The 26992-nt window shown below is 37.5% G+C and overlaps 2 protein-coding genes across 3 annotated transcripts; both read right to left on the bottom strand.

Annotated features, from left to right (window-relative positions):
• Positions 1-8954: 8954 nt before the first annotated feature.
• ifitm5 (interferon induced transmembrane protein 5) lies at positions 8955-13162 on the bottom strand. Its single transcript, XM_051689599.1, has 2 exons — positions 11145-13162; positions 8955-10911 (listed from the first exon to the last, which is right to left on the bottom strand). The coding sequence occupies exons 1-2, from the start codon at positions 11349-11351 to the stop codon at positions 10690-10692; spliced, it is 429 nt and encodes a 142-aa protein (XP_051545559.1). The 5' UTR covers positions 11352-13162; the 3' UTR covers positions 8955-10689.
• Positions 13163-13305: 143 nt separating this feature from the next.
• On the bottom strand, positions 13306-25583 carry cat (catalase). 2 transcript variants are annotated; one of them, XM_051689597.1, is made up of 14 exons: positions 25344-25583; positions 25036-25096; positions 24108-24279; positions 22986-23096; positions 21688-21818; positions 21482-21586; positions 21259-21384; positions 20600-20791; positions 19051-19203; positions 18805-18943; positions 18507-18637; positions 18310-18417; positions 13986-14069; positions 13306-13886 (listed from the first exon to the last, which is right to left on the bottom strand). In XM_051689597.1, exons 2-14 carry the CDS (start codon positions 25036-25038, stop codon positions 13824-13826), a joined length of 1518 nt encoding a protein of 505 aa, XP_051545557.1. In that variant the 5' UTR covers positions 25039-25096; positions 25344-25583; the 3' UTR covers positions 13306-13823. The 2 variants fall into 2 exon arrangements, with proteins under 2 accessions (XP_051545557.1, XP_051545556.1); XM_051689596.1 differs by lacking the exon at positions 25036-25096 and having other exon boundaries at positions 25344-25582.
• Between the last annotated feature and the right edge of the window lie 1409 nt (positions 25584-26992).

The following is a 26992-nucleotide window of genomic DNA, read 5'->3' as shown; positions in this document are numbered from 1 at the left end:
ATATGCACTTTCACTTTCTTCTATTGTTTTTTGGTGATTTGCATGTTTGGTGCATATTGCCACCTACTGGGCAGGGAGGAAATATATTGCAAAAAAGGACTTAAATATTGATCTGTTTCTCACCCACTGGCTGTGTCTCCTTTGGAAGGCTGCATGCTAGGTAAGATGTGTCCTTTGAAGGCTGCAGTATACCAAGTGTCCTCCTTTAAACAAGCCTCATTTAAACGAGACGGCCTTCGTAGGACGAATGGAAACGTAACGTAACATGGTTGCTATGACAGCACGCCACTCTTTAACAAGCGCGAGTGCTTTGAGTGAGAAGGGAACAAAGTCCCTCTGTAAGGGAATGTATGAGGTACATTTTAGGAGAGTTATAATGATGTAAAGAGAAAAGAAAATAGATTTTACAGGTGTACTTTTAGTTTAATACTTTATTTTAATTATATATTAATATAATTATACATATTATATACTGTGCACCCATCTACTGAGGTACTTCAACTTCTGAATTAACATTCCTTGCATTTGAACATCATATTTATGGGCAAATTGGCGTAATTTTTTAGACATTTCCGTTGAAGCAATGAATTGTGGGTTGTGAGGTCCCATGAAGGATACACCTCATGCATCCTCTGAATTCCCGTGAAAGAAGGTCACATTCAAAGGCTGCATTCGAAGTGTTCTACTCACTTTTCTGAAATGAGACAGCCTTGATGACGTATGCAGCCAACAAATGCAACTTCCGCAGGACGCATCCTTTCAAACGAGACACAGCCACTGTCACGGCTCCGGTGAGTTTGTCGGTTTATTCTGTGTGTTTTGTTATTTTCTCTCCCTCATGTCTCACAGAAGAAGCCGGCATGCATGATCAGCGTTTCCATGGGAACATTGATTGTTCCCAGGGGAACACTGACCATGCCACTAATTAGCGTGCTAGCAACACCTGGTTCTCCTCTAATTCACTCCCTACTTAAACCCTTTGTGTTCTCAGTATCCTTGCTAAATTGTTGTTTGATGTGAAGTAACTTCCCTCACTCTCTCTCTGCCTAGTTGGTCCTGTCTTGTGTATCTGTTTGGTTGCCCATCTCTGCCCACATGTCGGGAGTTTCCTACCTTCCAACTTGTACACCTGTTCTCTGCGCTCACGAATCTTCAACAGAGGATTCCGTGTCTCTGCCCGCGTGTTGGGAAAGTGATTGCCTTCCAATCTGCTGGGCGTTGTTCTCTGCAACTCACTACGCTTCTATGGAGGATTCCTACAAATCTGCTCCTGACTTCTACAATGCACACACTCATCTACGAACACACTCTTCACGGATCTGCCCATTGTGTGGCTACGGTGTGCACTCATCCCCAAAACTCCTTCCCTCAACTGCAGCCGGTGCCGGGATCTCCAGTCTTCACCAGCACAGTTAAAGTTACAATTTATTGTTAATAAATTATTTGAAATGTTTCTCTGCTCTTGGGTCTCTTTGTCTCACTCTCACACTCTGACACCCACACCTATAATATAATTCAGAAGATTTGGATTTAACCACTGGAGTCGTGTGGATTACATTTATGCTGCGTTTATATGCTTTTTGGAGATTCAAAATGTACTTGCATTGTGAGGACCTACAGAGCTTAAATTTTCTTCTAAAAATCTTTGTGTGTACTCAGCAGAAGAAAGAAAGTCATACACATCTGGGATGGCATGAGGGTGAGTAAATGATGAGAGAATTTTCATTTTTGGGTGAACTTCCCCTTTAAGATCCATGGAAACTTCCTTTTGCACAAAAGTTTCTTTGAAGTGCGGAAAGGTTGTTTAGACTAAGGTCTTTCAAATATTGTTCTTTAGGGAACCAAAAATGGCTCTTCTAAGGCCATGTCCATACAAATGCATTTTTGTTTAAAAACGTATTCATTTTGCTGTTTACACCTCTCGTCCACACTAGAATGGCATTTTCCTACACCAGAAAAGGAGACTTTAGAAAATGCCCATACTTTTGAAAACGATGACGCTAGGAAACTGAAAAGGAAGTTAAAACATCGCTGCAAAAACACCTTTTTGGAATGGTTGAAGAACTGGTTCATGATCAGCTCAAGTTTTAGGTTAAAACAGCAGTAGGTTCCAAAAACGTTTTCTGACCAAGTACACCTCTATGCGCACACTGAAATTAGATTACTTATAAACTAGTTCAAATGTGCTTGTTGAGTGTGGGAGGGCAGATGTCACCCCTCATGTGTGCTGGGGTCTCCAGTCTTTCTCACCCACTCAACAGCTGCGTATCCATGGACACCAGCTGGCCAACCACAGACAGCAGGGGGAGGGGTCAGCCAAGGGTGTAGTGCACCAGCTGACACACTCACCCAAGCACATCAAATCTGCACCCTGTGACAGGACCTGCTCAATGATGTCAGACGGTTGACACACGTGTCCAAACAGAATTTATGATGAATTAGTAACTCACCAGCTGACTCTTTCTGTGGGAAAAGGAATTTCATGCAAGTAAGGATTTGTTCTTGCATGACCTGCAGGGTTAAGTACAAATTCACAGTTACATTTAAATAAAGGTGTATAAACAATAAAAATGGCAGTAGTTCTTGTGTTTAAAGTTGTAAAAAAACTGTGATGCCAGTCCAAATGTACACACTGAAGAATATATTTTATTCAGTCCCATAAAAGGTCAACAGCTCATTTCACACATATCCAAACACTCACACTGCCAATTATTTGATTTTTTACAATAGACCTATGGCACAAAGCAGCAGTTCAATTGTTTACACCATTATAAAATCTTCTTATTCATGGATAAACAGAGAAAATGTGGTGTATGGGATTTTTAATAGAGCTCATTTGTTTTTTGACATTCATTTTATAACAATTCAAAAGCTTTTAGGACAGGTCGATTCGTAAAAAATAAATAAATAAATAAATAAAAAGGTTTGCAGTCACTATCTTGTTCGATTCGCGAACGAATCATTCTTTCAAACCGATTCTCAAAGCGCAAAGCTACTCGACAGTAAAAGGGATGACTTTGTATGAGAGTAAAACTGTTTAATTAAGTTCTTATAACGACATTGTTGTTGTTAACAATTTAATAAGTACACAACATCACGCATCTGGCCTATAACCAAATAAATCGAAAACAAAGTGATAAACATAGCCTATTTTTATTTTTGTAAATGTCGCGTGGGTACTTCTGGCAACCCATTTGAGTGATGGCTCGGTTGTGAACCGTTTGTTTAAACAGGTTAATTGAATTGAACTGTCCAAACGAACCGATTCGCAAATATGCATCGGATCTCGGAGACTCACTATAAATGACTCTATATCACCATCTGCTGGCATGAGAAAACAGTGCTTCAGTTTAACCAAACAATTCACAGGAGAATACGCTTTCTGTAATGAAATTAAATAATAATAATAATAATAATAATATGTATTATTACATATAGAAATGCATTAGTATGACCTCTGAAAAAAAAAGAAAAAAAAAGAAAGAAAAAGAAGATTGACCTGAGTTTCAGGCATCAATATCTGAAGTGTAAAGTGTTTTAATTAAGAAAAAAATATAATTACAATGAAAATGTATTCATAATTTAAATTTGAATTACAAATTAAGTTTTATTTTAGTTCAAATACTTTTGTGAAATACTGAAGAGTCACTGAATATACAGCCCTATAACAAAGTAAAATGTTGAGAGAATATATATAGTGGTGGCCAAAAATATTGGCACCCTTGGTAAATATGAGCAAAGAAGGCTGTGAAAAAAAAAAAAAAAATCTGCATTGTTTATCCTTTTGATCTTTCATTCAAACAATTCACAAAAATCTAACTGAATTTAATTGAAGTAAAACAATTGAAAGAGGGGAAATATCTCATTATTAAATAAATATTTTTCTCCAAAACATGTTGGCTACAATTACTGGCACCCCTAGAAATTCATATTATTAAAATATATCTGAAGTATATTCTCATTTATATTTTACATTTTTAGTACACCTGGGTGTCAAGGAACATGAAATTGTTCAGCCATGAGTTCCGGTTTCACCGGGGTATAAATATGACGTAACACACAAGCCAAATTCCCTCAGTCATCCATCACAATGGGTTAGACTAAAGAATAAATTTCTGATGTGCGGCAAAAGCTTGTTGAGCTTCATAAAATGGGAAGTGGCTGTAAGAAAATAGCCAAAGAACTGAAAATACCCATTTCCACCATCAGGGCAATAATTAAGATGTTCCAATCAACTGGAGACGTTAAGAATTGGCCTGGAAAAGGACGTGTGTCTGTATTGTCTCCAAGCACAGTGAGGAGGATGGTTCAAGTGGCCAAAGAATCTCCAAGGATCACAGCTGGAGAATTGCAGAAATTAGCTGGGTCTTGTGGTCAGAAAGTCTCAAAAAATATATCAGACATCACCTACATCACCACAAGTTGTTTGGGAGGGTTTCAAGAAAAAAGCCTCTGCCCTCATCCAACAACAAACTCAAGCGTCTTCAGTTTGCCAGACACTACTAGAATTTCAAATGGGGCCGGGTTCTATGGTCAGATGAAACAAAAAGCACCAGAGATGGTTTTGGCGCACACAGAGATGAAGAAGTACCCAATGCCTGCGGTTAAATATGGTGTTGGATCTTTAATGTTATGGGGCTGTTTCTATGCCAGAGGTCCTGGACATCTTGTTCAGATACATGGCATCATGGACTCTATCAAATACCAACATATAGAAAATAAAAACCTGGCTGCCTCTGCCAGAAAGCTCAAAATGGGCTGTGGTTGGATCTTCCAGCAGGACAATGATCCAAAACACACATCAAAATTAACACAAAAATGGTTCACTGACCACAAAATCAAGGTTCTGCCATGGCCATCCCAGTCCTCTGACCTGAACCCCATAGAAAACCTGTGGGGTGAACTGAAGAGGAGAGTCCACCAACATGGACCTCTGAATTTGAAGGATCTGTAGAGATTCTGTATGGACGAATGGTCTCAGATCCCTTGCCAGGTGTTCTCAAACCTCATGAGGCATTATAAGAGAAGACTCAGAGCTGTTATCTTGGCAAAGGGAGGTTGCACAAAGTATTGAATAAAAGGGTACATAATGAATAATGCATTTTGGAGATTTAAAAATGTGTTTTTTTATTTAATAATGAGATATTTCCCGTTTCAATTGTTTTACTTTAATTAAAGGTTAGATTTTTGTGATTTTTTTTTTTTTTTTAAATGAAAGATCAAAAGGATAACAATGCAGATTTCTTTTCACAGCCTTCTTTGCTCATATTTGCCAAGGGTGCCAATATTTTTGGCCACAACTGTAAATATTAAAAAATATTGTCTGTGAGTAATCTAGGTCACTCAAAGCTTTTTGCAGTCTAAAAACATTTCACTCCATTTTTGGTCAAAGAAAGGTCTACACCTATGACCTAAAAGGCATAATTCGGCAAAAAATGAACATTCTGTCACCACTTACCCTCAGGTTGTTACAAACTCATATGACTGTGTGAAACACAAAAGCACATATTAGGCAGAATTTTAGCCGCAGTCACCATTCACTTTCTTTGTATGAAAAAATAAATAAAATAAAGATGGACTAATATTGGTATTTTTACCTAACCCGTAGTACCATCTTAACACAATAGTACATTTATGTAAAATCATGTAGTACCATCGTAATACCTCCTGATCCTATAACTGTACTGGGCAGGTGTCCCTTATAACCATGGAACAAATGTACCATGTCTGATGTCTTACCTGTTATTAAAACTGGGTGGGAGCTGAAAGCCACCTAGAAACTAACTACTGAGGATCATTATAGACTAAGAGCCTAAAACCAGGCGGAAAGGGAAGATTATCCCTTAGTACTCGCAGATCAGCTGCATATAGACGTCTGCTCCAGTGGCTAATTTCAGCTAGTGAGTGTTTATGTGTGTGATCCTCCCTAATGTGGTTGTGCTCAAACCACAGGAGCTGAAATACCCTCCTGCTGCCTCCTGAAAGCAGAAGAATCCTGCTGAAACTCTAATGAAATCACAGTGAGAGAAAAACATCCAAAAGCAAGCAGAAAATAGCAATTGTAATCACTTAGATCAAGAAAATCTGTTTCAGAATGCCTTAAGGTTCTCAAAAAAAACAAAAAAACAAGTCAAACATGCTTAAGTGGAGTAGTGGTTACAATCTGAAAACAAAAAGATTGCAAGTTTCAATCGCCTGCTAAACGACTGCTTACCTGCTTAGTGACTACTTGCAATTATCAACTCAAAATATCATTTGTTTCTTGATTTTGACATTAGGATGCAAGTAACCTTTATCAAAAAACACAGACAAATTAACATACAATTTTAATTGCAATGGAATATTGCTGTATTCTAGAAATCAATATTAAATTTTAATGTTAACACTGTGCAATGTCGACATGTACATCTAAATAAAACATGTTTCAACTCCCAAATAATGACAGAATATGAATAATTGTTGTAAAAAAAATAAAGCCTCTTAAGGACCATTAGGATTATTTTGCTTTGTGACATTGTTTTATTTATCATTATTTTGTTCTCCCCAAATTCTCATTCCTATTACTGTAATGCATCTGGATATTATACTTTTTTTTTTTTTACTGTATTACAATTCATTTTCTTAAAGGAATATTCCAGGTTGAAATTAAAGCTCAAACGACAGCTTTTGTGGCATAATATTGATTACCACACAATTTTATTTAAACTCGTCCCTCATTTTTTAAAACAAAAGAAGCAGCAAAAATCGAGGTTACAGTGATGTATTTACAATGGAAGTCAATGGGGCCAATATTTGGAGGGTTTAAATGCAGAAATGTTAAGCTTTCAATTTTATAAAAGCACTTGCATTAATTCTTCTGTTAAAACTCATGTAGTATTTGAACTGTAGATTTATTTAAAATCGTAATTTCTGCGAGATTACAAGGTTGCGTTATGTCGTCATGGCAACGTAAAGATTGATTAACGTAAAGATTAACGTAAGTAATTTTATAACACTAAAATTATGTTAACACGCATATTGTTTACTTATACTTTTGAAACAGTGAGTATTTCAACATTTACGGATTGGCCCCATTGACTTCCATTGTAGGTGCCTCACTGTAACCCAGATGTTTTTTTGTTTTGGTTTGGTTTTTTTTAAATAAAGTTGAAACTTTTGTTGTGGTAATCAAATTTATGCCACAAATGCTATCAATTGAGCTTAAATTGTATTGAACCCGGAATATTCTTTATTGCAAAATATTCATTCTTATTTCTTTTTCTATTGATTGATTTATTTATTTTTAAAACAGACAAGTTCTTGATAGGTTTTGTGAGATTGTTTATTTCTTGGATGAATTATAACATGGCTATGCCAGATTTTACAGTAATCTTAAATATGGTCTGATGCATCAAAGGCCTCAGGGATTTAATTGATAATTATAATAATGAAGAGTCAGCAAGAATCCGCACAGATGAGAAATGGCCTCACATCTCACATGCAGCAGGTCTATATGAGGGTGTGTATTTTAACTGCTCTTTAATCGAGTCACTGCACATCTGTGTCCACTCTTTATACTGACTGAAATAGAAGGGGAGTGAAGGCTGGCAAACATCTCTGTCATTTAAATGATAAAAATACCAGCACAGCTGGGAGGGGCCACCACTGTAAGCACAGGCGGCACAGCATAACATTACAGAGCACAGAGAAACATACAGCTCTGGAAAAAATTAAGGGACCACTCCAAATTTTTCTTAAATCAGCATATCAACATGTATGGCAGCCATTCCATTCCAGTGTCTGTTGAATTCCAACAAAATCACACCTCATTCTACTTAATGAGGTAATGATTAGGTGATCACCAGGGGCTGGTTGCACCAGTTATACGTAAGTTAGCCCAGTTGTGGCGTAAATGGGCACTAAGTCATAATTTATGCACTACTAAATATTTGAGTGTTGCACCACTAAACTTGAGTAGAATGTAACCCTACATATAAACTAAATATTTACGGAAGCCTCCGACCAGGAGTAACGGTCGGAATAAAAAAGCAGACTGATATTTTATGACATCAATGAGCTCATGTTTTAAGTGACAGACTTCAATCCTTTCAACATACAGTATGATGCTGACATTTACACTCATTTACATTTATAAGAGAGAACACAAAAAGTTACTTTTAAGTGGCTCTTCAACATGAAACAGTTCTAACGGTGCAGTTTTCAGGATGTGACGCCCGGTGTGAAGTTTCAACACATTTAAAGTATATATAGGATATTAAAATTAATAAATGTCTATTTTTCCAGCCTGTTGTATTAGTATTTATTTATCACCACTTATTTATTTTAGATACAGTCCTATACACCAATCAGCCACAACATTAAAACCACCTGTCTAATATTGTGTAGGTCTCCCTCGTGCTGCCAAAACAGCGCCAACCCGCATCTCAGAATAGCATACTGAGATGATATTCTTCTCACCACAATTGTACAGAGCGCTGCATGCCACGATCCAAATCACTGAGATCACATTTTCCCCATTCTGATGGTCGATGTGAACATTAACTGAAGCTCCTGACCCACATCTGCATGATTTTATGCACTGCACTGCTGCCACATGATTGGCTGATTAGATAATTGCATGGATGACTGTTGGTGCCAGATGGGCTGGTTTGAGTATTTCTGTAACTGCTGATCTCCTGGGATTTTCACACACAGCAGTCTCTAGAATTTACTCAGAATGGTGCCAAAAACAAAAAACATCCAGTGAGAGGCAGTTTTGTGGACGGAAATGCCTTGTTGATGAGAGGGATCAACAGAGAAATGGCCAGACTGGTTCGAACTGACAAATTCTACAGTAACTCACATAAGCGCTCTGTACAATTGTGGTGAGAAGAATATCATCTCAGAATGCTATTCTGAGATGCGGGTTGGCGCTATTTTGGCGGTATGTTGGTCATCTTCTCTGATGAGTCCAAATTTCACCTTTGCCCAACACCTGGTTGTCTAATGGTTAGACGGAGACCTGGAGAGGCCTACAAGCCACAGTGTCTCGCACCCACTGTGAAATTTGGTGGAGGATCGGTGATGATCTGGGGGTGCTTCAGCAAGGCCGGAATCAGGCAGATTCGTCTTTGTGAAGGAGGCATGAATCAAGCCACATACAAGGTTATCCTGGAAGAAAACTGGCTTCCTTCTGCTCTGACAATGTTCCCCAACTCTGAGGATTGGTTTTTCCAGCACGACATTCTCCATTCCACACAGCCTGGTCAATCAAGGTGTGGATGGAGGACCACCGGATCAAGACCCTGTCATGGCCAGCCCAATCTCCAGACCTGAACCCCATTGAAAACCTCTGGAATGTGATCAAGGAGAAGATGGATGGCCACAAGTCACAAAACAAAGCCAAGCTGCTTGAATTTTTGCACCAGGAGTGGCATAAAATCACCCAGCAGCACTGTGAAAGACTGGTAGAGAGCATACCAAGACGCATGAAAGCTGTGAATGGAAATATGGGCTAATCCACCATATATTGATTTCTGAACTCTTCCTATGTTAAAACATTAGTATTGTGTTGTTTAAAAATGAATATGAAATTGTTTTCTTTGCATTATTCGAGATCTGAAAACACTGCATCTTTTTGGGGTTTTTTTTTTGACCAGCTGTCATTTTCTGCAAATAAATGCTCTAAATGACAATATTTTTATTTGGAATTTGGGAGAAATGTTCTCAGGACTTTATAGAATAAAACAAAAATGTTCATTTTACTCAAACACATACCTATAAATAGTAAATCCAGAGAAACTTATAATTGTGCAGCGGTCTCTTAATTTTTTCCAGAGCTGTATAAAGAGGCACATGACCACAGGTACTTTTCTACCTTTACAACATGAGAAATACAACCGTTCAGAAACCTTACTAAGGCTGGTTAACACAGAACTCATGTTTACCTCTTTTTGTTTTTGTCCTTTATACCTTTGTTTTCAATCGAGTGACATAGATTACGTCAAATATACGAGGTTAATGTTCTAACATATCACTCACCTCAGTTTTACTTCCATTTAAGTTCTTCAGTCGGCTTTACAGTCGATTTACAAACGCTTTGAGAATTGGTTCAACCGAACCATAAGAAAGAATCATTTCCAAGGAATGACTCGTTCACGAATCGAGCGTAAATTATGTGCGTTTGTAACAGTGCAATTCAGTTAAACAGGCCTATTTAGTTGTTTATAACTTTGTTTTCGATTGAGCGACACAGAAAACGTGAACTTTTACGTGGTTCTAACACATCACTTACAGTTTTACATTCAGTTCTTTAATCGATTTTACAGTCGGTTTACAAACCCTTTGCGAATCGGTTCAAAAGAATCATCAGAAATAACCGGTTCCAAAGAATGACTCGTTCGCGAATCGAGCGTCACGGTGTGTTTATAACAGGGGTATAAAGTTGTATCCAATGGATTCTTTGCAAAGAGACACGTGTAAAATATTGTTAACATTAAATACTTTATTAAATACTATTGAGCCAATTTACTTCGTATAATAGAAATGCAGGACAGATCTGCTAAGAGATAACATACTGACATTAATTATAGAAATAATCATAAATTCATCACATAGCCAAAGAAAATAATACGTTGAGAAAGTGGAGTGAGGGTGAACAGTCCGGCAGGTTTCCAGGAGTTTTGAGGATTGGTTTGCCAGTCGTTCTTTCTACCTGCTGAAAAGCTTCATGAAACTCTGGAATCCGTCCTCGCCGAAGAAATCAAACGTTCCCTCTGAGCTGCCCAGATGAACCAGGAGCAGAACCAGCAAACCCAGCAAGAGCAGAGGAATCAACAGATTCCAGCCTGATGCCAGAATATTGTACCACTTCGCCTTGTCCGAGCATTCCTGTGCAGCACGCATATCACCCAAGGTCTTCTGATCTCGAGCCTGAAAACACAAACATATTATATTATTGGTTCTTCAGATCAGTGTATGGGTTTCTGAGATCTTTAAAGCACCAATACATCAGTAGAGATCTTTAATTGCAGTCTCTTAGGCCGAGTATGTAATTTCTCTTCATCAGATCCCTGGTTAGAATATTTGTTTTGTTTTGTACTCTCAAAATCCTTTCAAAGGTACAAAAAGAGTTATAAAACAGAGATATTGATCTTGGAGCTCACCTTAATGGAGTAGATCAAGGCCATGAATCCCAGGCAGCAGAAGTTAACGTACAAAGTGTTACACAGAGACCAGATCAGATAGTCATTTGGTGGCTTCTTGCCTGCATGGCTCATGTTGACCACCGTTGAGCCACCAGCCTTTCGGCCAGACTTACAGTTTGTGAGCGGAGTGCAATCGTTCACATAGCTGTATGTGGCGTTATCCATCCTCGGGGCTCAAGGTCAAGGGTCAACTCCTGGAAGAATCTAGAGAGAAATTACTGAAGAGAAAAATCAGAACCCTACTTATACTACATGGGTGGAGTCAAAAGAGAGAGAGAGAAAGAGAGGTCCTTCATTATGTGGTCATTGCTAAGGAGATCAGGGCATAGTGCTTTTATACATGCAACCATTTATACGAAATCTTTCTACAAAATGTATAAAAAGGCACACAAAGAGAACAGGTCTTGGAAACATGGATAAAACATTTAAACTTTATGCATTTAACTTGCTGATGATTCCTGACTTTTTTGTCCATTTCAATCGAGAGGAATGTATACTACCCTACAAAGACAAAACACGTTAACAATACTTTGTCAAAACTGAGTTATAATCAAAAATCAGGCCTCTTAAACTATTATCTGTCCTGTGGTTTTGAGAAAACAGAGTGAGACTATTTTATAACCCACATTTGGCTGGACAGTTTAAAAACATTGAAGCAATTTTTCACAGTTTCAGTGTTGGAATAGTTTCTGTGCTTTGACTTTGTATGGAAGTATAAAGAGACAGAACATTTTAGGGGTAGATATTAGAGTTGTATTAGAGCCTACATCCCTGCAGGAGCACCAAAGCTGTTGAAAGCATGTGCGCTACAGCAGTACCACCACTTCCACTTCATTACTTTTAAAATTAGTTTAAATTCTATTTCTTTTAGTGACCATAATGTCATGTTAGGATCTTGGGTTCCTTTTTAAGAAAATGGCACCCTCTACGGTGGCAGTGCAGGAAAAAGCAACTGAGATTCCAGAATGTCCATGCTGCTTTTTAGAGCTGGTCAAAACTACTGATTTTCTATTTCTGACAATCTTTTTTTTTTTTCAACGATCCCGTTATCAATGACTAAAATCCCCAAACCAGTCTCTTACTTTAAAGTTTACTTCAGTTTTGGTTGAGTTGATTATTATAATCTGTAAAATACATATCAACTGAACTGAACAGCATGGACCAAGTTAACTACTGAATGGACTTATGGGTCAATTTGACCCGTTTAAACTTTTAACTGATTAAAATCAATTAACTTTACCTTTTCGGCTTGAAACTTCATGACATCCTCCACAGAGGTGATCTGAACCTGGCAATGTATTTTTTTATTTTATTTATTTCATGCATTTAACAAGCTATAAAAATAAAAAAGTCCTGACCCGGTGTATATAAAGACTTACAAGAAAGCTGTAAAATTGTAGAACAGTCCAAAATGTTACTTAGAAGTGCACTCATACTCATATTTGCACTCACGCACACCCCTCCACACACACACACACACACACACACACACACACACACACACACCCCCTTCAAAGATATGCACGCACATAAGTTGCATCACAATATTATTACTTCGATATAAAAACTATGGAAGTCTATGGAAACAAATGGGAAAAATGGGAACAAATGTTTGTCTGTGTGTGGTTTAAGCAAGAACTGACCAACACACACCCACCAATCCACAAACACTCACACACGTGAACACATACTGTACATATATTCTAATGTAAATTTGGAGTATTTAATGCATTTAAAATTAGTAAACTTTCCATTTGTAATTTAGTAAAAATGTTAGTAAAACTGTTTTCTCCAAAACAGTTTTTTTTTTTTTTGGAGAAAATGTGCAAATGTTGAACTGTGATTTAACGAGCCGGGTCAATTTGACCCGGTGAGATCAACAGTTGGACTTGATCGTTAAGACCATTCTAGAGCTAAAAGGTTCCCTGTAAATTTTTATATTATCATATGGAAGCAAAGTGGATATTATACCTTATGGACACATCCAAATGAATTACAATCAAATCAAATTGTTTTAGAATCAAATTGAGAGCTTGAGAATCAGAAATGAATCAAATTGGGAAATCTGTATTGATACCCTGCCCTACTGCTTTTTCCATAAAATGACACCACAATTCAGTTATAGAGATCAAATAATCTGCTTTATTAATTACAAAATGACAAGACACTTCACGTTCATGTTATAAGAACTGAACTGTATTCAGTTAAGGCAAAAGGGACGGAGTTAATTTCACATTATCAGCTTTAAACTGTATTGGTAGCCAAGAAAAACAGCAAATTAAAGGCTCACACAGCATTATTTGCTGGGGGGGGGCTATTCTACATTTCACACAAAATCCTGAAACAGGCAATATCTGATTCGTTTTGGATTAGCTCATATTTATGTATGCATTAAAGGCCTCTTAATGGTTAAATTCCATGACAATTATGTAGCTAAAATCATGATGCATTGAGGAATTGTGTTGTATAGCCAACTGACACTTATTATATGACACCTGTATCTCTACAGCAAGGAATTAATAAAGCATTACACTAGAATTTCAGAGAACATCAGACACTCATATGTATGTTAGTGTGGTTGAACATGTGTATCTGTTTGTGTATATAGAAATGTGTGCAGAGGGGCAGCACTTGAAATCACATCTTAGAAGCTGCAGCCAGAGCAGAAGCTCCACCTTGAGAATAAACATGAACGGTGTTCTGGAGGGACAAACAGAAAGCGAGAAGAAAAATAATGACATACTGTAAAATCACATTATTGACTGTATGTTTGTGTAACTGAGTGTGTGTTTTTCCTACTTTCTTCCCCTCTGCATTGTATTTATCCAGGTGCTTTTGAACACGGGATCCGTAATCTGGGTGAACGGCCATCAAGGTCTGCACCTGTAGAAACATAAAACTCATATTCATCTAGCTGAATCATGAAGCTTGTTTATAGATTACTATCAATGTGTAGAATCTACGTGAGAGGTCCGTTTATTTCTAAATGTTTCTTGTTAGCTTCGTAAATTGACAAATTAAAATATGGACTGGTTTTCATTACATTAAAAGAATATTCTGGGTTCAATAAACGTTTTTTTTTGTGGCATGATGTTGATACTCGCCAAAAATAATTGACTCGTTCCTTGTTAATTAAAAATCAAAAAGCAAGTAAAGCACTTACAATAGAAGTGAATGGGGCCAGCCTATAAACATTAAAATACACATTGTTTCAAAAGACGTAAACATTACACGTTAATGTGATTTTTATGATTAAATCGCTTACTAAACTTATCTGTGTAAAGTTACATCAAATATTAAAAATGTAGGACGACATATCAGGTGTAAACCCTGTAATTTCATAAATGGAATGGCGGTAATTCCCCGATTTTTTTCACGATAAAACCATGTTAACATGCATGTTTACGTCTTGTGGCTATACTTTTATGTGTATTTTAATGTTTATGGACTGGCCCCATTCACTTCCATTGTAAGTACTGTAACATCATTTTTTGAATAACCAAGGGACAAGTCTAAATAATTTTTTGTAGTAATCAACATGCCAAAAATGTTGTTGATTGAGATTAGTTGATATTGAACCTGGAAGTTCTCAACTAGAGGTAGACCGATATATCGGTTTTACCGATTGATGCCGATAGTTGCTTTTTGGAACTATCGGTTATCGGCAAAAAATCTCTGCCGATAGTTGCCTATATATATCCGTATATGTATGTATGTATGTATGTATGTATATATATATATATATATATATATATATATATATATATATATATATATATATATATATATATGTATACAGGTGCATCTCAATAAATTAGAATGTCGTGGAAAAGTTCATTTATTTCAGTAATTCAGCTCAAATTGTAAAACTCGTGTATTAAATAAATTCAATGCACACAGACTGAAGTAGTTTAAGTCTTTGGTTCTTTTAATTGTGACGATTTTGGCTCACATTTAACAAAAACCCACCAATTCACTATCTCAAAAAATTAGAATACATCATAAGACCAATAAAAAAAACATTTTTAGTGAATTGTTGGCCTTCTGGAAAGTATGTTCATTTACTGTATATGTACTCAATACTTGGTAGGGGCTCCTTTTGCTTTAATTACTGCCTCAATTCGGCGTGGCATGGAGGTGATCAGTTTGTGGCACTGCTGAGGTGGTATGGAAGCCCAGGTTTCTTTGACAGTGGCCTTCAGCTCATCTGCATTCTTTGGTCTCTTGTTTCTCATTTTCCTCTTGACAATACCCCATAGATTCTCTATGGGGTTCAGGTCTGGTGAGTTTGCTGGCCAGTCAAGCACACCAACACCATGGTCATTCAACCAACTTTTGGTGCTTTTGGCAGTGTGGGCAGGTGCCAAATCCTGCTAGAAAATGAAATCATCATCTTTAAAAAGCTGGTCAGCAGAAGGAAGCATGAAGTGCTCCAAAATTTCTTGGTAAACGGGTGCAGTGACTTTGGTTTTCAAAAAACACAATGGACCAACACCAGCAGATGACATTGCACCCCAAATCATCATAGACTGTGGAAACTTAACACTGGACTTCAAGCAACTTGGGCTATGAGCTTCTCCACCCTTCCTCCAGACTCTAGGACCTTGGTTTCCAAATGAAATACAAAACTTGCTCTCATCTGAAAAGAGGACTTTGGAACACTGGGCAACAGTCCAGTTCTTCTTCTCCTTAGCCCAGGTAAGACGCCTCTGACATTGTCTGTGGTTCAGGAGTGGCTTAACAAGAGGAATACAACAACTGTAGCCAAATTCCTTGACATGTCTGTGTGTGGTGGCTCTTGATGCCTTGACCCCAGCCTCAGTCCATTCCTTGTGAAGTTCACCCAAATTTTTGAATCGATTTTGCTTGACAATCATAAGGCTGCGGTTCTCTCGGTTGGTTGTGCATCTTTTTCTTCCACACTTTTTCCTTCCACTCAACTTTCTGTTAACATGCTTGGATACAGCACTCTGTGAACAGCCAGCTTCTTTGGCAATGAATGTTTGTGGCTTACCCTCCTTGTGAAGGGTGTCAATAATTGTCTTCTGGACAACTGTCAGATCAGCAGTCTTCCCCATGATTGTGTAGCCTAGTGAACCAAACTGAGAGACCATTTTGAAGGCTCAGGAAACCTTTGCAGGTGTTTTGAGTTGATTAGCTGATTGGCATGTCACCATATTCTAATTTGTTGAGATAGTGAATTGGTGGGTTTTTGTTAAATGTGAGCCAAAATCATCACAATTAAAAGAACCAAAGACTTAAACTACTTCAGTCTGTGTGCATTGAATTTATTTAATACACGAGTTTCACAATTTGAGTTGAATTACTGAAATAAATGAACTTTTCCACGACATTCTAATTTATTGAGATGCACCTGTATATGTATGTATGTATGTATGTATGTATGTATGTATGTATGTATGTGTGTATATATATATATATATACACACACACAGTTTAAGTCAGAAGTTTACATACACCTTAGCCAAATACATTTAAAATCAGTTTTTCACAATTCCTGACATTTAATCGAAGAAAACATTCCCTGTCTTAGGTCAGTTAGGATCACTACTTTATTTTAAGAATGTGAAATGTCAGAATAATAGTAGAGAGAATGATTTATTTCAGCTTTTATTTCTTTCATCACACTCCCAGTGGGTCAGAAGTTTACATACACTTTGTTAATATTTGGTAGCATTGCCTTTAAATTGTTTAACTTGGGTCAAACTTTTTGGGTAGCCTTCCACAAGCTTCTCACAATAAGTTGCTGGAATTTTGGCCCATTCCTCCAGACAGAACTGGTGTAACTGAGTCAGGTTTGTAGGCCTCCTTGCTCGCACACATTTTTTCAGTTCTGCCCACAAATTTACTATCGGATTGAGGTCAGGGCTTTGTGATGGCCACTCCAATTTTTTTTGCCACAACTTTGGAGGTATGCTTGGGGTCATTGTCCATTCGGAAGACCCATTTGCGACCGAGCTTTAACATCCTGGCTGATGTCTTCAGACTTTGCTTCAATATATCCACATCATTTTCCTTCCTCATGATGCCATCTATTTTGTGAAGTGCACCAGTTCCTCCTGCAGCAAAGCACCCCCACAACATGATACTGCCACCCCCATGCTTCACGGTTGGGATGGTGTTCTTCAGCTTGCAAGCCTCACCCTTTTTCCTCCAAACATAACGGTGGTCATTATGGCCAAACAGTTAAAATTTTGTTTCATTAGACCAGAGGACATTTCTCCAAAAAGTAAGATCTTTGTCCCCATGTGCACTTGCAAACTGTAGTCTGGCTTTTTTATGGCAGTTTTGGAGCAGTGACTTCTTCCTTGCTGAGCAGCCTTTCAGGTTATGTCAATATAGGTATTGTTTTACTGTTGATATAGATACTTATCTTCACAAAGTCCTTTGCTGTTGTTCTGGGATTGATTTGCACTTTTCGCACCAAACTATGTTCATCTCTAGGAGACAGAATGTGTCTCCTTCCTGAGCGGTAAGATGGTTGCGTGGTCCCATGGTGTTTATACTTGCGTACTAGAAGCTAACTGGCTAACTGCCTAAAGGCTTGACATCATTTTCTGGAATTTTCCAAGCTGCTTAAAGGCACAGGTGTATGTAAACTTCTGACCCACTGGAATTGTGATATAGTTAATTAAAAGTGAAACAATCTGTCTGTAAACAATTTTTGGAAAAATTACTCATGTCATGCACAAAGTAGATGTCCTGAACGACTTGCCAAAACTATAATTTGCTAATATTAAATCTGTGGAGTGGTTAAAAAATTAGTTTTAGTCAACCTAAGTGTATGTAAACTTCTGAATATCTTGGATATTTTTAACAAGAAATAAAATAAGGCAGGGCTTGATTTTATAAATCGGGAACTGATTTGATTGGGGAAAGGGAAAAGCCAATTGAATCAAAAATAAATGTTACATTTTGGTTAAAGATTATGAAAACCAAGGTTTTTTATTTTGTTTAAATAACATGCACTGACAAATTACTTGCAATAAAACAAGGAGCGTGCCTTAAGAAAACAATGTTGACCTTACAATAACCAAATAATCTATCAGGACATAAACTGCAGCAGCATGATGAGAATGAAAATGATGATAAAGATCTTTACCATGCGTTTCTGAATAAACAGCTGAGCTCCTTTAAGATGGCCAGCCATATTCTGACAGAGGCGCTCTCGCTCGGCTTCATTCAACACCTGAGTGAAGAACGTGCGCACCTGCAGAACATATCAGAGCAGACTATTACACTAATATGTGCTCTCTATAACTGATATCCATACATAGATACACATGCGCTCCAACAAACCTGAGTCACATTGTCATCGTCTGCGCTGTTGTATCTGGCCACATCAGGAGACACTTTAAACTTGGACTCGACGAAGTGTGGCTGGATCTCGGGGGCACTGAAGCTGTTGGGGTAATAGTTAGGAGCTCCCCCTACAGGGCAGGAAATGCTTAAGATTTCAATACAGTAACAAACTATTAGGGGCCTAATTTAAGTTGATGAAACACTAGCAGAATGAATTTTGGTATAAAAAAAAATTGTGCAACAAAACATGTATGCAAAATAATGTGACAATTTAGGCAAGGATGGTTTTACTGACCCTGGTTGTCATACATGCACATGGGGCCATCTCTCTGGTAGTTTGACACACGGGTGCGGAAGGGGCAATTAACGGGCAGCTGGATGTAATTAGCTCCGAGCCGGTGCCGATGTGTGTCCGGGTAGGAGAAAAGACGCCCCTGAGGCAAAAAAACATGAGTAATTAGTAATTAAAGTAATTATTAGTAATAATTAGTCATTTAGCAAGTCATTAACGCTTTAATCCAGTGCGAGACTGAAAATATACCTGCAGCATCTTGTCTGGACTGGGCTCGATGCCGGGCGGCATGTTACTGGGATCAAAAGCGAGCTGCTCAACCTCAGCAAAATAGTTGACCGGGTTTCTGTTCAACACCATACGGCCAACAGGAATCAGAGGGAAGTCCTTATGAGACCAGACCTGAAACACACAACAGTCAGTCATTCACAATTAACATAAAACCTACTTGTTACAGTTATTCTGCAGACATGGTATAGGCTCTGGCAATTTCCCTGAATGAGAAGTTGTAACATTACCTTAAAAATGTTCAGTGTACAGAGTCCTAAGTACAATTTCAGGATGCGCTTACGTAAGAAGTCTGCTTTGGGCTAATCACAAAGTTCTGACGGAGATGATTCACTTACTCTGGAGTCCAAAAATGTCATCAAATTTGACATTCCATTTAGTTGGAGGATATCAAAAATATTTGATATTTTAGAGCAGACTATAAAGGAAATCTCAGTGTATGATGCTCCACGACTCAAATCTGAAGTCATACGGTGAGCAGCCAATGGAAATCAAACCATATGAGGCCATGAAACTGGACAGTCAGACAAAAAGCAAGCTAGTCATACTGTAATGTCTGTATAACCATCAAACTTCAAACTTTTAAACTTTCATTAATTTGTACATACATAGGTAAACTTTAGTTTTGTAGAAAATTATAGTTAATCATTTAAAGGGATAGTTCACTGAAAAATTAAAATTCTTACATCATTTACTCACCCTCATGCCATCCTAGATGTGTATGACTTTGTCTTCTGCAGAACACAAATAAAGATTTTTAGAAGAATATCTCAGCTCTGTAGGTCCATACAATGCAAGTGAATGGTGGCCAGAACTTTAAATCTCCAAAAAACAAATAAAGGCATCATAATCCAATTCCATACGACTCTGGTGGTTACATATATGTCTTCTGAAGTGATGCAATCACTGGCTGGGAAACAGATCAATAGCTCAATCCTTTTTTACTATAAACCTCCACTTTCAGATTGTGAAAATCTGAAATTGAAAGTGGAAATTTACAGTAAAAACGGATTGAAATATTGATCTGTTTCTCGCCCACACTTATCATATCGCTTCTGAAGACATGGATTTACCCACTGGAGTCATATTAATTCATTTTATGCTGCCTTTTTGTGATCTTTGGAGCTTCAAAAGGTCTGGCCACCATTTACTTGCATTGTATGGACCTACAGAGTTTGAATATTCTTCTAAAAATCTGTGTTTGTGTTCAGCAGAAGAAAGAAAGTCTTACACATCTGAGATGGCATGAGGGTGAGTAAATGAGAGAATTTTCATTTTTGGGTGAACTATTCCTTTAAAAGAAAAACAAACTCTGTAAGGTGTCCAAACTTTTAACCGGTAGTGCATACAGAATTTTCCTTTGTTCAACACCTCACATACGTTTTTTTCTTTTGACCAGATTTATCAATCTTTAATAATATATATAAATTAAAAAAAAAATTTTTTTTTGCACATTGATCAAAGTCTAATTTGTTCTGTCAAGGGTCCGTAGACACCTGCGTGCTGGTACCTTAGTTAAATCAAAGGGATTCCACTTCCAGTTCTCCGCCTGCTCAAAGGTCATGACCTGAATGTAGAAAGTCCATGATGGGAAGTTGCCATTTGCGATGGCATTGAAGAGGTCTCTGATGGAGTAATCTGGGTCAGTGGAAGCCAAATGATCTGCCTCTTCAACAGTCAAATTCTTAATGCCCTGGTCAGTCTGAAGAAGAGAGTGTAACAGTGTAACTAAGAGTGGCAAATCACAGTGCGCCATCCACATTGAACACTTTGGTCCAAAATCTCGCTCCACATATTAAACGTCAATTAAACTATATTCTGATTGGTTGTGATTTTGCTATCAGTGAGGACAGAAAAAGTACTTTACACTCAAAACTTAGCATGTCACACTTAATACAGTATAAGGTATGATTTTGCAAATATATACCATGTTTTAACACCATGCCAACTACTAAGGCTATTTTCATGGCGAAATATTATAGTAGATAAAACAACATTAAACCTATTTAAGATTTTTAAGAACAGACAGGATATTTGCCTGGTAGTAAAAATGTATGAGTGAGTCTTAAATGGCCCATGTGGAATTAAATATAAATAACTTTGTCCCAACAATTCATAAAATGGAATGCCTTTTCCCAACGCATACACAAACAGACAAATAATAATAACCTTGTAGTGGAATTTGCAGTAGACAGGCTGCCCCTCAGAGTTAACCAGTTTGAAGGTGTGCGATCCGTATCCGTTCATATGACGGTAGCCATCCGGAATTCCACGGTCACTAAACAGAAAAGACACCTACAAACACATGCAGATCAACGTGAATGAGACATTCTGTAGGAACATAAAAACACAGATGTTCTAAACAGCAAGTTGAAGGCTTCTGCAGCCATACCTGATGTAAAGATTCTGGACGCAGACTCCAGAAATCCCAAACCATATCTGGATCTTTCAGATGAGTTTGTGGATTCCGCTTTTGAGTGTGGATGAAGGACGGAAACTACAAATAAACACACATACACACCATTATACTCTGGATAGAATAACTACCCAGTATAAAATAGTATACTTGTGTGTGGTTGTGCGCGTAGTGTCTCTCACCAGAAGTGCATCCCTGATAAAGAAGATGGGGGTGTTGTTTCCTGTAAGGTCCCAGTTCCCCTCGTCAGTGTAAAATTTGACAGCAAAACCTCGAGGATCTCGCACAGTATCTGCAGACCCAGTCTCACCAGCTAAACACACACATTTATTTGGTTATCTAAATGTGGACATACCATAGACTTCTATTATTGTTGTTGTTATATAAAGCTAATAAGTAAACACACAAATTCAAGCCAATAAAATGTTTGCCATATTCACTTATCACCCTATATCTTCCAAATGCAAAGTCCAAACATAATTAAACTTGGTAGACTTTGACATGTAGACATTTTAAGGATGCACACCAAATGTTGTCCAATTCTGTCCATGGGGGGACGCTATAACTAAACACCATTATAACTCTGCAAATGTTTCAAGAAAGATGGAACTTGGCATGCATCTTCTTTTGTCCAAGTGTTTATGTAGTGGAAAAACACAAATTTATACTCAGTGTGCTCTTATGTTAATTGAAACTGCTTAACACTTTTATAGCTTTAAATGGAAGCAGCCATTACTTCATTGACTTTCATAGTAACCACTGCTGTCATGTCCTTAGGTTACCCAGGCGTATCTCACAGGGTCATACACAAGTTAGGGGAGAAGACACAACTGTTGTGACAAAGCGTTCTTCTGTCTGTGTGCGTAAGCAGTCATGTAGGCCAGATAACAAATGGGGAGCTGGGTGTGGGTGGGGTGCTGAATCTACAAAGTAAAACTTTGTATAAAACAGTGAACAGAAAAGAGCTTTTTTGCTCATTACCTGTGGAGACCTTGGATCTCTGTATGGCTTGAGTCCACTTGCAAGTGTGTAATAAATAACCAGAAAGATACTCTTGTCTCAGTGAGTCTTGTTACAGATATTTCCACCACAGTTTACACAGTTTACATATCCTTAAAATACTGATTTGACAAATCGACCAAAATGACTGCCAGCAGCCAATCAAATTACAGCACCAAATAACTTAAATCCAAAAAACATGGTATGATCATGGAAGTATGTGTATTTGCTGGTATGAAGGTTAGTGTGTGCCCGTTGTTCTAGTCACACTGTTTGTACATGTGCTCTTTACCCTCTTATAAAACCCTTTGGCTCGGTTTCAGAGACCCGAGTGTCAGGACTTCAGTTACGACACAATTTCCCAGCATTTCTAATTCCAACATAATGATCAATATCTCCAGGTTAAGCTCAGGTTCCACTGGGACAAACAAATTCATGTGACAATTATTTTTCTCTGTACAATATTCACACAGAGACGTACCCACAGTGGAAAAGCGAACAGCGATGGGTGTCGTTTTTCCCACATACTCAAACACTTTGGCTTTGCAATAGCGTGTGATGTCATGGGTCACCTCGAAGAATCCAAAGGCTCCTGCAAAGAGACAGAAGATAGATTTCAGTAAAACAGCAACAAAACTACATTCTAAATACAATCAGTTTAATGGAGAAGTCTATTTTCTCACTCTAATCATGGACTGAATCAGACAACTCACTTCCTCATTGAATCAGATCGGCTGACTCACTTGCTCAACCGCAGGCCATTACTAGGCATGTGCGTGAATAATCGATTAATCGAGTACTCGTTCAGCTTTAAATATTCGACAAGTAAAAAAAAAAATTTACTTGAATTTTGCAATTTTTTTTTTTTTTTTTTTTTTGCCTTTGCCTGCCATGGGCAACATTAAAACTGCTTCTCTTACCTACATCCTGCCATTAGTCTCCCCCCCCCCCCAAAAAAAAATTATGCCATTATTTAAAGTGTTTGTATCGCTTCAGAAAACTTGGAATTTACGTTTCTGTGTGAGAGAATTTTTTTTTAATTTATTTATTTGAATCTAGACCTTGTTTATGCCTAGTGCTAATTTTTTCATAAGAAAAACTGATACAAAAGTTGAACTTATTGTTGAATTCTAAATTTCAAGTAATCGATTAATCGGTTTATGTGTTAGAGTACTTGACTACAAAATTACTCAAAATGCCCATCCCTAGTTATTACGTCTGGTTCAAAATGAGACGAGAACTGTTACTTTGTTACGTCAAGTTGTTACTTTTTGAAAGCAATGTTAAATTTGTAAGGTTAGTCAAACTTCAGTCTATAAATCAGTCTATACTGACTGGTTGTTCATATGGGAATGTGTGGTTGAAGATGCATATCCACAACAGAGTTTCAGAATTTTTTTTGTAATCAACGTATTTTAATAATAATAATAATAAACGTAATAATAGTTATTTTAAAAAAGTACTAAAAGTTGTTTTGTTTACCAAGCTGTTAAGCCCAATTCTGGTGCAAAATAAAATCCTGTTGGAAATACTGAGTTAACATCTTTTGAACTGTAGAACCTCTGAATTGCTGCATCCTAAAACAGAGTTTGTTTACACTAACCTGCTCCTTTAGCATGCACAACTCTCTCTGGTATCCGCTCTCGGTCAAAGTGGGCCATTTCATCAGTAAACACCACGTCCTGAACCAGCAGTGGCCCACGCGGACCCGCGGTCATCACGTTTAATTTGTCCCCTATCGGGACCCCGGCTCCAGTGGTCATGATGTCCGGCCGCTGGAATAAAACCAACCATGACATATTAAAGACAAGACTGAATCAAAGTAAAAGCAACATCACACCTGAACAAATCCAAGTCATTTTATAAACCCATGAATATTTTACTGCTGGTCCTCCTAAAATCATTTCATAATATTAGTAAATTACTTTAAAATGATCTTGATATCTCTGAGGAGTGTATGTGGTATAGAGAAGTCTTGTAAACCCATAATTGCAAAACAAATCTTAATTGTATTGGCCTTCAGTCTTCGAATGGCCTGGAAATTATGGTTAAATAACACTGACAGTACTTATTTGGTTATCTGATTAAAATGTTACTGTTTTGGGAGCAATTAAAGTGAACTGCGCTTTATTAATAAAAATAAATTAAGGGTGAAGGGCCTATTTCTACTTTGCACCGTTCACTGTTATGCAAGAACAGGCAATAAAAGATATGATTGGTCGAACGAGGTGTCAGTCATCACATCGACCAATCAGGTTAGAGAGGAGTGGGTCGAGGGGAGGAATCGTCATGCTGCTGTGCTGACCTACTTAAACGATTCCGCCATACTACCTGAAGTTTAATAAAAGGACCTTCAATTTTTTGGCGGATAATTTTATGTATTTTCATTCTCAAATGATATGCAAAATAACCAACAATGCACAAAAATAGATAGTATAAATAGACAGCTAAATATGAACTGTTTTATGCAATTATGAGCTTAAAATAAATACAGTATGTGCATAGATAAAGTATTGTTGTTTTGATCGCACCATGTTGAGGTTTTGCAGTCTGTCACTGCAGTCATGATAGATGGATGGCCTCGTTTCAGTTCTGTATTTTAGAATAAAGTTACTTTAAAGCAATGCAAAAGACTAGTGCAATTTAAGGCAATTCTGCACATTATTACCCGAGATATATTCAGATAGTTTTGCGTTTGTGTGTACAGGACTGCAACCTTTGGCACAATTTCTCAGTGCACAATAACGCCATTAAGCACAAGCTAAAACCAGAAATACACAAAACCTCAAATCTGAACTCATATTTTAACATAATAAAATAGATTAATTCGGCAGCAGACCTGAGATCCGCGTCCCTCCTTCCATAGTTTCATCTGATCCGTCGCCTTTTCTCTTTCTGCCATTATGAAACGACGCAGTTGTATCTGAGATGCTGAATCAAACACACAGATCTGCGTTCCTCTTGATCGGAACACGCACACTGAGATCTGAGTCTGACTGAAAGGTTGTTATTTATCAGGGTTTGGTAACACTCTGCTCTTTGCACTTTAACTTCCAACCTTACATGATCTCCTCTGATCCCACATTACAGAGACAGTTTAGCAGAGACGGACCACTGGTATTAAATCGAATTGGACAAATGGAACGGCCAACAGATGTAGAAAGGAAGTCCCGCCTTACAGGTAAAAGAGCCAATCGGCTTTTAGAAACAGACATCGTCTGTCAATCAACTCGAGAACGCGCAAGCGCATTAGCTGAACCAGCCTGAACCTTTGCGTTTTATTTAGCGTTATCTGAGCTAAAGAAGCACAATTTATGATATAATTGTTGTCAGATTTTACTGCGGGATTTAAATATGTTCTTTGATCGTAATCTTGACCAGCCGTTTTGGAGATTTCGGTCTTTCCCCATTCAAGTAGATAGAAGCAGTACTTCCATGCCACTTGTTTACATAGAAAATAGCTGCCCGTGAGCGGTTCAAAAATGGCCGCCGAGAGAACTGACTTGCATAACTACTTCAAAACAGTAGAAAAAAGGCATTTAGCGTGGAAGACAGTTACGAAATGGGCGTGGCTTTGCGGCCCGAACGTACCAGTTAGTTTGATGAGTCTAAAAATACAACGTCCATAATTGTACGATGGGTCTAAATTAAAGTTCCCATATTTAACCCTTTATTGTGTTTTATAATTATTGTCAATTAAATAGCTACAATTTTGTTACGCTGACGTCATTGTCATATGACAGATGTTACTTTTCTCAGCGCTGCTCAGTTTTGACCAATCACAGTCGTTGTTTCAACCGGCTAAGACCGTTTTATTTACTGATTTCATTGAGGTTGCTGTGGCGGATTTTCATTTGTATGTCTCATACACATTTTTCAAATGTATACATTTAAAAGCTTATGCCTTTTAATGTACAAATGTTTTCAGTAAGACAAAAATACGCTTAAAGGGATAGTTCACCCAAAAATGAAAATTCTCTCATTTACTCACCCTCATACCATCCCAGATGTGCATGACTTTCTGTCTTGTGAACACAAATGAAGATTTTTAGAAGAATATCTCAGCTCTGTAGGTCCATACAATGCAAGTGAATGGTGGCCAGAACTTTGAAGGTCCAAATAGCACATAAAGGCAGCATAAAAGTAATCCATACAACTCCAGTGGTTAAATCTATGTCTTCAGAAGCTATATGATAGGTGTGGGTGAGAAACAGATCAATATTTAAGTCCTTTTTTACTAGATTTTGATAGGCCTACTACATTTCATTGTCATACTTTAGTGGCAGATTTTTGTAATATGTCAATATGCAAAAGATATAGCCATAAAAAATAGGCTGGAAATGCAAGCCAATATATATATATATATATATATATATATATATATATATATATATATATATATATATATATATAACTACATTTAGATTTTGTTTAGATATACATGAGATTATATAAAAAAATAGATATACTGTACATTCAGACAAGTTT

This window comes from Myxocyprinus asiaticus, chromosome 46 (assembly GCF_019703515.2).
Source record: "Myxocyprinus asiaticus isolate MX2 ecotype Aquarium Trade chromosome 46, UBuf_Myxa_2, whole genome shotgun sequence".
Classification (NCBI taxonomy): Eukaryota; Metazoa; Chordata; class Actinopteri; order Cypriniformes; family Catostomidae; genus Myxocyprinus; species Myxocyprinus asiaticus.
Note: the sequence above shows the minus strand (reverse complement) of the source record. Positions and strands in the feature narration are given on the sequence as shown.

Excerpts from the sequence above, each read along its gene's own strand:
- ifitm5 (XM_051689599.1), bottom strand. The coding sequence starts at position 11,351 with ATGGATAACGCCACATACAGCTATGTGAACGATTGCACTCCGCTCACA. Across the intron at positions 10,912-11,144 it reads CCTTGATCTACTCCATTAAG|GCTCGAGATCAGAAGACCTT; the intron begins GTGAGCTCCAAG and ends TTGTGTTTTCAG.
- cat (XM_051689596.1), bottom strand. The coding sequence starts at position 25,406 with ATGGCAGAAAGAGAAAAGGCGACGGATCAGATGAAACTATGGAAGGAG. Across the intron at positions 21,587-21,687 it reads TTATCAGGGATGCACTTCTG|TTTCCGTCCTTCATCCACAC; the intron begins GTGAGAGACACT and ends GTTTATTTGTAG. Across the intron at positions 21,385-21,481 it reads GTCCAGAATCTTTACATCAG|GTGTCTTTTCTGTTTAGTGA; the intron begins GTATGGCTGCAG and ends ATGTGTTTGTAG.